General features: G+C 36.4%; 1 protein-coding gene across 1 annotated transcript in view; it reads left to right on the top strand.

The window, feature by feature from the left end:
* The window catches only part of LOC136040372 (transmembrane protein 104-like), a 44,261-nt gene that overhangs the window by 17,059 nt on the left and 13,189 nt on the right, over positions 1-14,013 (top strand). The window contains exon 5 of the mRNA XM_065724632.1: positions 9,467-9,597. Coding sequence (XP_065580704.1) covers positions 9,467-9,597 — 131 coding nt within the window. The remainder of the gene's footprint in view (positions 1-9,466; positions 9,598-14,013) is intronic.

Genomic DNA, 14,013 nt, shown 5'->3' with positions numbered 1-14,013 from the left:
TGTGGTAATGTAGTAAAAAATTTCGAATAAAATGTTGAGCCCTACTGTGTGGTAAATGTGGCAGAAAATTCGGAAATAAAATCTAGAGCCCTACAGTCTGGTAAATATGTGGTAATGCGGTAAAAAATGTGGAAATAAGATCTTGGGCCCTGCAGTGTTGTAAATGTGTGGTAATGTATTAAAAAAAAATGGAAATAAAATATTGAGCCCTGCAGTGTAGTAATGTGGTAAAAAATGTGGAAATAAAATGTTGAGCCCTGCAGCGTGGTAAATGTGTGGTAATGTGGAAAAAATGTTGAAATAAAATGTTGAGCCTTGCAGTGTGGTAAATATGTGGTTATGTGGTAAAAAATGTAGAAATAAAATGTTGAGCCCTGAAGTGTGGCAAATGCGTGGTAATGTGGTAAAAAATCTGGAAATAAAATGTTGACCCCTGCTGTGTAGTAAATATGTGGTAATGTGGTAAAAAAAAAATGTGGAAATAAAATGTTGAGCCCTGCAGTGTTGTAAATGTGTGGTAATGTGTTAAGAAATGTGGAAGTGGATTCAGCTAAACCATCAATAATCAATCACGAGCTTGGTTCAATAATACTAAACACTTCAAGTGCCTGTAGGAATTTTGTGTTGTGTGCAACAGTCTTTCTTTCATCATAGGACACTTGCCTCACGCTATAGCAATAATAGATGTTGTTTGGAAATTCTAAAACATTTTATTCTGATTTTGAATTATTTTGTCAAAAGTTTCGTTTTGTCAGACATTGATGGTCCGTAAAGAAATGATCTTAATGGACTTCCAAACTGATACATATTTCTCTTCTCGCTGCCAAAGTACAACTAACGTAACCTAACGTCAATCTGTTGAATAAATACTAATTCCCAATGTTAAAAAAACACAAAAAATAAAATACATATCTTCTTTATATACAATAAATGCACTGGAGTTTTTTTTTAAACAACATATTTATATAAAATAATCACTGGGAGAAAACAACGTATTTAAAAAAATAGGCACTTAAACATTCAACACACTTGGGAAATGTCCTCCCCGGAAGAGGCGAGGTGGCAGGCCAAAGGCTGGATCTCCCGGAGGACGCGGGTGACCGCTGTGGTGGCAAAAGTCTGGGGGATTTGGCTACGGGTGCTGAGGTCTGGGGCTGCAGCATTGGTAAAGAAAATATAGCATAATATGAACCACTTTTTATTTAAATATGTATAAAAAATACACAGGTATATAAACTGCAACGATTCGCCTTGCATAAACATATAAAACTACTACATACAAAAACACTTATGGGATAGGGACTGACAGAAAACTGTTGGGATTGACCCTCCTCCCGCCTACTATTAATTTTTCTCCAGACCAAGATGCTGTCTGTACTGTACACATTCATCCCGTTTTTAGATGATTTGGGTATGATATTATAAGAAAAAGAATTCTCTACCCTTGCACCATCTACAACTTTAACTTTTTGTAGACTCACCAACGCTGGTAATATGAGTTTAAATCATAGTTGGAATTGCTTATTTAAACAGGTAGAAACTATTGCTGCTTAACGTTTGAATTACAAGATTTATGGGCTAGTCCACGAAAGTTGCTCCCCCACCCTTCTGATAAAATTGGATTAATTAAATGATCATGGTCGTACACTGGCGAAACTCCACTATCCTCAACAAATTTCCCCTTACATACCCTACACATTTTCTTTTCTTTAATAGCCAACTCGCCCTCTGATTATAGATGAATTGGGTAATTTGTATTACGCAGCCGTGAAATTCACTTATTTGCTATTTTAATAAGTTTAACCATGGCCGCGCCCACACAATCTTCACACCCAATGTCTCAAAAACCTCTACCAATTGAATGGTATTACTACCATCTCTTTGTGCATGTGCCAAAGATATTGCCATGGCTTCGTGCTGTTTAACATGTTTCGAGTTGAATCGATTGTACACACCGTGGGTTTGGACTCGATATTTAAAGTCATCTTTTCAGTGCAAGAGTCTAAAAATTCTTAATCTGCAAGATGGTGTTGATTCTTAATCTTAATCTCCACAGACGGGTACTCATGACCCTTACAGTGCTTTAAGTTATGTTTTAGTTTTAGCTCTCTATGGAATCTAGTGAGACACATTGAATAATAAAAGCAAGTACCCAAAAATTTTTCACCCCACAAAGAACTCGACTAATGTCAGTTATTTGAACAAATGTCTGATTGAATCAGGCTCTACTAGCAGGTTCATAAAGAAAAATACCCGTTGCTACACCGATTCAGCGGACGGAGCCTTCACTTAATAGATTACGCCCTTTTTATCTATACCTTCCCCCTCTTCAAATTTTGTATCGTATTGTAAAATTATAACACCAATCTTGAAATGTTCGTTAGCCCTCTTAAAAATATCTGTTCTTTTAAGTTTTACAGTATCTTGTCCCTTTAAACAGTTAAAATCTACTTTAGGAAACAATGCCCCATCCCCACTCCCATTAACTGCCAAATCATCCAAATATATCTTACTAACACTATTCATCTTCAGGGGTTTATGGCCTGCGGTAAGGACCGTATATTTGAAGCACTGAAGGCCTGTGTCGAAACGAAAGCGTTCCACACCTTGAAAACCCCTCAAATCTGCATTATATTTTACACCCCCTTGCCTCTTCCCGCTTCTAAAAACAAATTCTGATTTAAATTTAGTTACATTAATGTCTAAACTTTAAATGAATAAAACTACTGACCCACTCCCTTTTTCATCGTAATTATCTACTTTATTTAAAATACTCCCCACCCATTCCGAAAAGACGCTCTTAAAATTATGTAAATCTGGGTGAAGCCAGCATTTCGATTTGCGTATAATGCGGGTTCACTTGACTAAACTTCATGTAAATAAAAAATTGTGCGACGTATGCTTTACGTCGCACATTTTGTGCGAGCTAATTGTGCGAAGTAATGTGCGTCGCACATTTTGCTACGTGTACGTAATGTGCGTCGCACATTTGCTAAAATGTGCGACGCACATTTTGTGCGACGTAATTGTGCGTGGATGCTATCGCGTCCACCCGCCTCCCGAATTTGTTGTTTAAAAAGAAATTGAATCTTGGATACATATGAGAGTGCAATATGAGTGTACGATCCCAAAACTACTACCAACTGTAAGGGTATTACATGGGTCCTCAGGCCCGGCCCTAAAGACATAAACATTGCGCAAAGCAGAATTACATAAGATAAAAATCAGACAATGTAGGGGATGAATCTGTTCCACTTTTTCGTTGTCCCGCTGATCTTCTAATAGCCTCTCTATCTTTCTGGCTGTTACTTCCTCTAGTACGTGATTTAAAAATTCGAGGTCAGGGCTGAGATTGGCTACAAAAGCATCTAGATTGAAATTGAGGGGAGTTACACTATCCTAAGTCACCCCTCACAAAATAAATTTACCCCCTCTAGTTCACTTTCCTCGGGACCCATACTGACGCAGAGACTGTCACGGAATGTCGACGGTGGTGACAGGACAGTTTCTCCATGCCATCAATGCTGCCTTTTCGAGCTGGTGGCGATAGTACAGCTAGGTGAACTTTAAAATAATAAGAACTTATTTTTCCTTTGGAACAGTTACAGTTTTAACCTGTAAAAAAATACATTAACCTTTAAAAAGAATATATTATTATTTTGTAGTTTTTTGAGGGACAAAGACCCTCCGAGAACTATCCAGTTGTCTCAGTTAATAATCTGAAAAAGAAACCTACAACTCTGGTTTTGAGGATCAAACTTGAAAACAAAACCTATAACTCCATTTTGACGGTTAGAGGGCTCCTTCCCCTCTCACCAGCATCGAATAATGTTCGCCAAAAGCTTGTTATCCCCTCTGCTTTGAAATTTCGTTTTGGGTCTTAAATAATTGCACTTATGGGAGGGGTATCCATTTGCGGGGTGTTGGTTGCTCCTCCGCCATAGAAATCCTCTAACAATCGATCAATCCAACCAAAATCACTCGGTCAACTCTGCTATAATTCCAATGGGAACCTTTAAAAAGAATAACAAATTATTTTTCCCTTGAGACACTTATGATTTCATCCCTTGAAGAGAATATTATTATTAAGCTTAGACTATGATGCTTTCGAGTTGACGTTAACACCATATTTTCTTTTTGCAATGGTACAGTTAACTGCTAAAAGAATATTTTATCTCCATCATGATTAAATTGTAACTATTTTTAGGATAGGCAGTGCCCTCAAACCACCATCCCAGAGGCCCCGAACAAGGGTCCTCTCGATATTCTACTGCTTATTGAGCATCCCGCCATGCGTAACAGCATATCATATATAACTTTTTATAGGCAACATTCGTTAGTTTCTGCTATCTATGAGTCAAATAACTATGATTTTACTTTCGAAAGGACTAACCATCTGGGCATCATGGTTTTGCAGGAGGAGAACAGAATGCCTTGCATCTCCGCCACTAAGCATGGTTGCCCATGTAGCCCCTGCGACTTTGCCTTGTAGGGGGATGACAGAAGGTCTTGCATCTCTGCCACTTTGCAAGGTTGGAGCAGCTTCCACCCTCGGCCTGTTTGTCAGAGGAGCCTCCTCCTGGCTAAAGTTTTCCTGAAATAAAAATCAAATTTTTAGTTTTCTAAGTAACTTGACTCTTAAAAATTCCCAACTTCAACATATATTGTTTGCCCCGTTAAATTCACCTCCAATAAATCATCCCCATTGCCACCCAGGTCGCAAGTGCTTCATCAAAATTCGTGAAATATACGTTAAATTTTAGCTTTCCAAATAATTGCTCTTTAAAATCATAGTTTCAACATGTATTACATTCACCTCCAGTAACTCACGCATAGCCAAACATTCGGTGCTTATATACCAACCAAATGAGTGCATATCCTCTCTTGCTTAGGCTATATAAGGGAGGGGGGCTAATCTTACACTATAATTCATTATTATGGGGCATTTGACAGAACTTGAGACTTTTATTATGAATCTAACCTACTTTCAAAATTTATAATGATTAATAGTAAATAGCGTAATTACCCCAAGGGTCCTCAGGTAATTACGCTCTTTGGCTAATAGAAGTGCAGTTAGTTCAAATCATTTGAACAGAATGGATTATGTTGGACATAATGGATAATTATGTCCGGAAAAGGGCCCTTTGTGGTGGAAGCTTGAGCCCCCTGGAAAATCTGGGGTGGGCATTTGCCCACCCCTGACCCCCCCCCCCCCAAATGGCGCCTCTGGGTTTTAATTGTGAAGCAAGCTGCCAAATAATGTATTTAATAGCTTGCTACATAATTGTTTTGGCTGAAAAATGCGAAAAGAGGCCCTTTCACTCAATTACAAAGGGGAGTATTAAACCAAACTTATTTTCGCAATTTGTTGATGATATGTGTGCCTTTACCTGTCCACAGAAATGTGTAACACAAATGGCTGAGAGATAATAATTAAGACAACCCAAATAGCTGACGTTTTTGAATCGTTTAGCAAGGTGTCAGATTAAACAACGATTAGCGTTTCTTCAATGTGGTTCAAAATAGCGGGAAAATTTACAGTTTTTCATGAGATGCGAGAAATAAGATTATATCATTTAGAGCAGTGGTTCTCAACCGGGGTCCACATGGAACCCTAGGGGTTCATGTAATATTCCTGGGGGTCCACAGGCAAAACACAAGAAATTGGGGGTCCATGAAGAAAACCAACTCAGAACGCTCTTTATTTTAAAAAATTCAATTTGTAATTTACATTATTTTGAAAAATATATATTAATAATTCTTTCATTATTTTTTTGTACTTTCTTTTGACTTGTATATTCACTCATCAGTCAGTGGCAAGAACAAGCGAAGGTGAAAATCTTTTAACTTCTCTCATGAAGTTGGCGGTGAGCTTTGATCTTTGTTTTTAAGCAGATATTTCCTTCCCAATGCCTGGTACTTAACCATAGATCTGCAATGACTTATCTATTACCCGTTGATCAGCGGCAAGAGCAAATATTGCCTAACCTGGCAAGAACAAGCGAAGGTGAAAATCTTTTAACTTCTCTCATGAAGTAGGCGGTGAGCTTTGATATTTGTTTTTAAGCAGATATTTCCTTCCCAATGCCTGGTACTTAACCATAGATCTGCAATGACTTATCTATTACCCGTTGATCAGTGGCAAGAGCAAATATTGCCTAACCTGGCAAGAACAAGCGAAGGTGAAAATCTTTTAACTTCTCTCATGAAGTAGGCGGTGAGCTTTGATCTTTGTTTTTAAGCAGATATTTCCTTCCCAATGCCTGGTACTTAACCATAGATCTGCAATGACTTATCTATTACCCGTTGATCAGTGGCAAGAGCAAATATCATAATCTTTCAACATATCTTAGGAAATGATGGTTTCCTGGCACCATATGAAATAAGCAAAATAATTATAATGGCCGGAAAAACCCATAATGGTAAAACAGTAATTCTACCCGCAGTTCCTGCTGTAATTTCGTCAGTTATGAAACAAAATGCAATTGAAATTACTAATTCCATCCCTTTAAGCAACTCTTCTGTGTCACGACGCATTGATGAAATGGTAGAGGATGTAGAAAAACAATTGATAGCTCATTTGCAAGTGAAACAGTTTGCCCTTCAACTTGATGAATCAGCATGAGGCCCTTTTATTAGCATATGTTAGATTTAACAATGAAGGGCCCAAAGAGGAAATGCTTTTTGCTAGAAGTCTTGCGACAGACACAAAAGGTGAAACAATTTTTAATGAAGTTGCTACTTATTCCAAGGAAAACAACATCCCACTTAAAATATAATTGCTTGTGCTACTGATGGTGCACCATCTATGACAGGCAGATACAAAGGTTTTATTGCGCATTAAAAAAAAACAGTCCTAGAAGTATATTGTATTCACTGTGTTATACACCGTCAACACTTAGTTACAAAGAAAATGAGTGCACGTCTGCATGATGCCCTTTCTGTTGTAATAAAAGTAGTAAACCATATTAAATCAAATTCTCTTCAAGACCGCCTTTTTGTGAATTCTGTAAGCAAAATGGAGAAGAGTTTGAGTGGCTTGTATTACATACAGAGGTGAGATGGCTATAAAAGGGGAATTGTCTTAAGCGTTTCATTGCACTTTGGGATTTTATTGTTTCCTTTCTTGCTGACACACAACTTGGAGCGAAACTGCTTGCAAATAAAAATGATGTGTTTTACTTATCAGATATATTTGAAAAACTTAATACACTTAATAAACAGCTCAAAGGAAAGATCTGATATCTAGTAAAAGTGCTATTGCTGCTTTTCTAAGAAAACTACAGCTGTATAAGAATAATATCAGGCGTCGTGCATTTGAACAGTTTCCTTGTTTGGCCTGTGTTAGCAGCGATTTGCAAGATGAAGATCTTGCATTATATGGTGAATATTTGGAAAATATACATGAAGATATGCAAACTCGGTTTAGCGACCTACCCGGGATGGATATACCGATTTAGGTTTCAATTCCTTTCGAAGTTAATGTTGCCGAAATAGAATTGTCTTTGCAAGAGCCCCTCATCGAATTACAAAGTGATGAAATAACGCGTGCAAAATCCAAAGATGAAAAGTATAATATATGGAAAACAACCGACGTTGCTACAAAGTACCCTTTGCTCTGGGATAGAGCGCACTTCTACGTTATTGCTTTTCCTATCTTATCTTGTTGAAGCGGGATTTAGTCGTGTTTCTCAAATGTTATCAAAAGCTCGCAATAGACTTGACATTGTGAAAAGGGGCGACTTTCGAATATCATTAACATCGATAGAACCAAATATAAAGAAACTCGCCGAGAAGCATCAACCACAGGGATCTCATTGAATAAACATGCCTTTTCCTTCTTTTTTTAATCACACACTTAATTTCAACTCCTTTTTGTATTCAGTTTACAAAAATAATGTTGGAGTGAATTGAACTACCTGAGGAGCTCTACTCTCCATGATTTTGAGTTGCTTGCCCATGGAAGAAACAGTGTAATATTGTAGTTATTATCACAATAATAGTAATAATAATAACAATAATTATTATTATTATAGTAGAATATTTGTTTGTTTTAAACTAGTTTTCATTTAAAAACAAAGCTTAATCGTATACTATTTCTTCGATAATTAATTTAGTTTACTGAAGAGTAGAAAATTGATCTTGTGTCCAATAGCTATGAAGGGGTCCACCAAGATAAAAAGAGGAGAAAAGGGGTCCATGGGTAAAAAAAAGGTTGAGAACCACTGATTTAGAGAATCATGCAATGATAAGGGAGAGAAATTGGTTTTATTAATTATTTTTATGTAGAGAATTTTATCAGCTCTTATTTAAGTATTCGCACCATATTTTTTTGAGGGGAAGTGCAGAGGGGTTATCCTTAGTGTACTTAGAATCTCACCTGTTGGTAGGCTCTGATCATATCCTTGAAATATCTTGTTTCACTGTTCATCTTGAGGTGTGCTAATGAATTTTCATTTTTGCATGCAAATTTATACTCTAATCGAACAAAAGAATTACCCAGTTCATTACCTGGTAAGAGGATAAATAAAACAACATAACAGGAAAGTGTCCGATGTTTGTTACATATTTGAAGGTCAATATGTGATTATATTGCATAACAAGATACCTTTGTTATTGTTGAAAACATTGAAAATAAATTTAAGCTTCAATATATGTCTAGATCACATAACGGGATACCTTTGTTGTTTGAAACATTGAAAACAAATTTGAGAATCCAAATATAGTCTCATTTAAACCCCACCGAAAAACCTATGTCATCTACATGAGTAATCATTGGAGTAGGTGGTACCGGGATGATTTTTTTTTTTACATCCGGTGGGCTATCCACTTGACTAGCGGCCCAGTGGGGAAAGCGAAAGCATCTTAAGGAAGAAGACATCTCAGAGACATAACATCCCCTAAAGTTTCATGTAACAACTAAGTGTGCTTGATAGATCAATAATCAATAATACCTATGTCTAACAACTTCAGGTATACCCCCTATGGGCGTTATTGGAGTATTGCTTAGGTCGCTACCAACGGAATTTTGACAACAATACATATATTAATTAGCTTTTTATGCTGATTCAAATTATTTATATTTCATTAAATTTAATGGTACCCATCAAAAGCTACGAGCCTGAGAAAATTTTCGAAAAAGAGGGATACACCCCCAAGAGTGAAGAAAGTAAAACATTTGCCCCGTTTGGCAGTGTCATTTAAGATTACCAATATCCAGTGTCGCCTATTGCGCGATTGAACTGCCACTTTCGCCCAAATTTTGAACTGTATAGGCTACCATGTTTGGTAGTCTGATTAATAATTAATATTGTCACGAAATAATCAAGGTATTATTTTTGCCAAATTATTAAATTTGTCTGTTTGTTATCAAAACGGTTAACTTCTAGTGTCACCCAAATTACAATTGCGGATTAATAAAAAAATAATTAATTAATTAATAAAATTAATTGATTTCAATTTATAGGGGACAATGGCACGTCTTTTTTTCAATAGAATTGGGACCTCTCTCTTCTTCCTGTGCGTCTGCATATATCTTTACGGGGATTTAGCAATATATGGAGCAGCAATGTCAAGAACCATTACAGACGTCATATGGTTTGTATCACTTTTTTCGAGTTTGTTCTACGAAACGGAGAGGGAACTGTGTTCACACTTCAGAATTTAAGAGATTCCATTTGTCCGCCAGAAAAATCTCTATATTTACTTCTAAAATTCCTACATTTTCCTGTGTTTATGATGGGTTGAACTGTGTTTGATTATTATCAGTTTTTTTCTTATTTCTAAATTGGAGGGAGGAGAGGAGGCAATTTTGTATACTGTCTCTACTTTTAAGATTGCTAAATCACTTTTTTTCAGTCAGTCCATTTTTTTGCTTAATATTGAATTTCTTCTTATTTTCTAGTTTTGGGAGGAGAAGGAAAAGTCGCTTTACTTCCAAAATGTGTTAATTCCTATTTTACTTCTTGAAAATCACTAGTAAAAATCTCTAAAATTCGCCTATTTTTCATTGAGCTGTATTTTCTTTGGTCATTATTAAGTTTCTCTCTAAATTACCTAGAACAGGCGGGCAAGAATAGCGTGTCCAATCCGGAAAGATCCTATTCGTCTTCCAGAAAAATCCCTGTCTTTTTCTTATAGAATCTTAATATTTCCTCTATTTTCTAGGGAGTTTTGTTATCTTTACTGTATATTAGTTTTTCCCTTATATTCTAAAAGAGGGAGGAGGGTTACCTTCAAATTTTCAGCGTTCCTGCTCTCTGCTATAAAAATCTACCTGAACTTCCAGAATCATGTTCAAAATTCCTAAGTTAATGTTTTCAAAATTCGAAATATATTCAAAAAGCAAAGATATGTTCAAAAATCCTAAGTTAAGGAACCGAATTTTCTGTGGACTATGTCAGTTTTGTACCAGCTTACAGTTTTGATTGTGATTATCATGATTATCATTGTGATATACAAGAATATGGTTAAGGTAGGAAGTGAGGCTAGTTGTTAGTTTGGTGTGGAATCAGGAATTGACCAGGGTTGTGTTCTGTCCCATCTGGATTATTTTTATTAATTTATCTTAAGGAACGCGGTGAATGCTATTTCTTTTCATTGAATGGAGGTTAAAGAGATCCTATTCGTCCTCCATCAAAATCCCTATCTTTACCTATAGAATCTTAAAGTTTCCCCTATTTTTTAGTGAGTTTCGTTATCTTTACTTTGTATCAGTTTTTCTCTTATATCCTAAAAGAAGGGGGAGAATTACCTTCAAATTTTCAACACTGCTGCTGTCCGCTATTTTTTAGTGAGTTTCGTTATCGTTGTCAGTTTGTCACTGATACAAAGTTTGTCACTGATTGTCACTGATACTCAGTTTGTCACTGATGCGGACACTGCTGCTGTCCGCTATTTTTTAGTGAGTTTCGTTATCTTTACTTTGTATCAGTTTGTCACTGATACAAAGTTTGTCACTGATGCGGACACTGCTGCTGTCCGCTATTTTTTAGTGAGTTTCGTTATCGTTGTCAGTTTGTCACTGATACAAAGTTTGTCACTGATTGTCACTGATACTCAGTTTGTCACTGATGCGGACACTGCTGCTGTCCGCTATTTTTTAGTGAGTTTCGTTATCTTTACTTTGTATCAGTTTGTCACTGATACAAAGTTTGTCACTGATTGTCACTGATGCTCAGTTTGTCACTGATGCGGACACTGCTGCTGTCCGCTATTTTTTAGTGAGTTTCGTTATCTTTACTTTGTATCAGTTTGTCACTAATACAAAGTTTGTCAAAGTTTGTCACTGATACTCAGTTTGTCACTGATGCGGACACTGCTGCTGTCCGCTATTTTTTAGTGAGTTTCGTTATCTTTACTTTGTATCAGTTTGTCACTGATACAAAAGTTTGTCACTGATTGTCACTGATGCTCAGTTTGTCACTGATGCGGACACTGCTGCTGTCCGCTATTTTTTAGTGAGTTTCGTTATCTTTACTTTGTATCAGTTTGTCACTGATACAAAGTTTGTCACTGATTGTCACTGATACTCAGTTTGTCACTGATGCGGACACTGCTGCTGTCCGCTATTTTTTAGTGAGTTTCGTTATCTTTACTTTGTATCAGTTTTTCTCTTATATCCTAAAAGATATAAGAGAAAATTTTCAACACTGCTGCTGTCCGCTATTTTTTAGTGAGTTTCGTTATCTTTACTTTGTATCAGTTTGTCACTGATACAAAGTTTGTCACTGATGCGGACACTGCTGCTGTCCGCTATTTTTTAGTGAGTTTCGTTATCTTTACTTTGTATCAGTTTGTCACTGATACAAAGTTTGTCACTGATTGTCACTGATACTCAGTTTGTCACTGATGCGGACACTGCTGCTGTCCGCTATTTTTTAGTGAGTTTCGTTATCTTTACTTTGTATCAGTTTTTCTCTTATATCCTAAAAGATATAAGAGAAAATTTTCAACACTGCTGCTGTCCGCTATTTTTTAGTGAGTTTCGTTATCTTTACTTTGTATCAGTTTGTCACTAATACAAAGTTTGTCAAAGTTTGTCACTGATACTCAGTTTGTCACTGATGCGGACACTGCTGCTGTCCGCTATTTTTTAGTGAGTTTCTTTATCTTTACTTTGTATCAGTTTGTCACTAATACAAAGTTTGTCACTGATACTCAGTTTGTCACTGATGCGGACACTGCTGCTGTCCGCTATTTTTTAGTGAGTTTCGTTATCTTTACTTTGTATCAGTTTTTCTCTTATATCCTAAAAGAAGGGGGAGAATTACCTTCAAATTTTCAACACTGCTGCTGTCCGCTATAAAAATTACTACCTGAAATTTCAGAATCATGTTCAAAATTCCTAAGTTTATGATTTAAAAATTTGAAATATATTCAAAAAACGAAGATATGTTCAAAAATCCTAAGTTAAGGAACCGAATTTTTGTGGACTGTGTCAGTTTTGTACCAGCTACTTTTCATTGTGATAATCATTGTGATATACAAGAATATGGGTTAAGGTAGGAAGTGAGTTTAGTTGTTGGTTTGGTGTGTAATCAGGAGTTGAGCAGGTTTGTGTCCTATCCCAGTTTATGTGGATTATTTTTATTAATTTGTCTTAAGGAAAAAGGCGAATTCTATTATAACAGACTGGAGATTTTGAGAGTTCATTGTGCAAGAAGGGTTTGAAAATTATTGTTAGGAAACTTATGTCGCTTAAACTAGGAATAAAAGAGGGGGAAAAGATGATTTTGGGTAACGAAAAAATTGGTGAAGTGGATTTACTTGTCTGGGTAGTATTATTACCAAGGGTTGTTAATGCCGTGGAGATGTAAAAAGTAGAATAACCAAGGCGTAGTGTTTTTTTAAGAGTTGAAAAATTCTAGAAGGGTAGTAAGACAAGTTCGCAAACTAAGATCGGAACATTGAAAGCTACGGTAATAAGAGTGTAAAAGCTACGGTAATATGATAAAGCTACAAGTGATAAAGCTACTACTAAGTGGTATCTTTATCACTTTATCACTACTAGGTGATAAAGCTACGGTAATAAAGCTACGGTAATATGGTTCTAAAAGATGGGTGCTTCAAAAGGATGAGAAAAATTTATTAAGCGTGTTCCGGAAGAATTTTCCAATGATTGTTTTTTAGACTCATTTTGACTAACCGTATATCAAGCAATAACCTCTACGAAATATGTTGTTCAATCCTGGTTTTCCATGGCTATTTAGCAAGACAGATTAAGATAGCTAAGCCCTGTTTTATATACGAAAATGCAGATTGCCAAAGATCGTCCTTGTTGGTCATCCATCTAGGGCCAAACGAAAAGCACGTCGTCCCTGAATAGAGTGAGAAGGGGTCATTAGGAAGGATTTAAAAGAAATTAAACCTTCATGGTACGTGTAAATAATGAAGCTTTAAATAGAAGTGGGTAGAGGGGGAGTGTGTCTAGCTGCGTGTGTCTTCATTTCAAATCTCATAGGTCCTGTAGTTATCAATGACCTTTATGATTGGTTACAGTTTTCTGTTTGTCTCTTAATCTACCAAGGACATCCAGATGAAAAATTCTCCCCGGGACCCTCGACTTACAAACTTAAAAATATCTACAATCCTTAACAAAAGTACTAAAAATTGCCTTCTTCAGTGTTAGTTTGTGTCGTTTCTTAGACAGGGTAACAGGCATTGAATTAAGAGAAGCGGAAAGGGGGGGGGCAAATTCTCCCGAAGCTCTGATGCCTAAGTCCTTAAAGATGTATCTTAATTCCTTCCTAAGTTTCTTAAAGTGAATCACTTTCAATAGGAAGGATGTCTTTTATAATTGAAAGTTTTTTCTGATTGACTGTACTACAATGATAGTGTTAGGGCTGAAAATCAGTGGTTCTATCTATGAGGAACGCTTGGGTAATTTGCCAGAAATGGGAGAGGACTGCGAAGGGCTACAATGAACTTGTTTGTTTTTTTACCGAGATTTAAATTTGACTTTCCCGTTTTAATTCTTTTTCTAATGCCTTCTTTTTCCGGGGAGAGGGAGTG

The sequence above is a fragment of the Artemia franciscana genome, chromosome 20, assembly GCF_032884065.1.
Source record: "Artemia franciscana chromosome 20, ASM3288406v1, whole genome shotgun sequence".
NCBI lineage: Eukaryota > Metazoa > Arthropoda > Branchiopoda > Anostraca > Artemiidae > Artemia > Artemia franciscana.
This window is presented reverse-complemented; position numbering and strand designations above follow the sequence as displayed.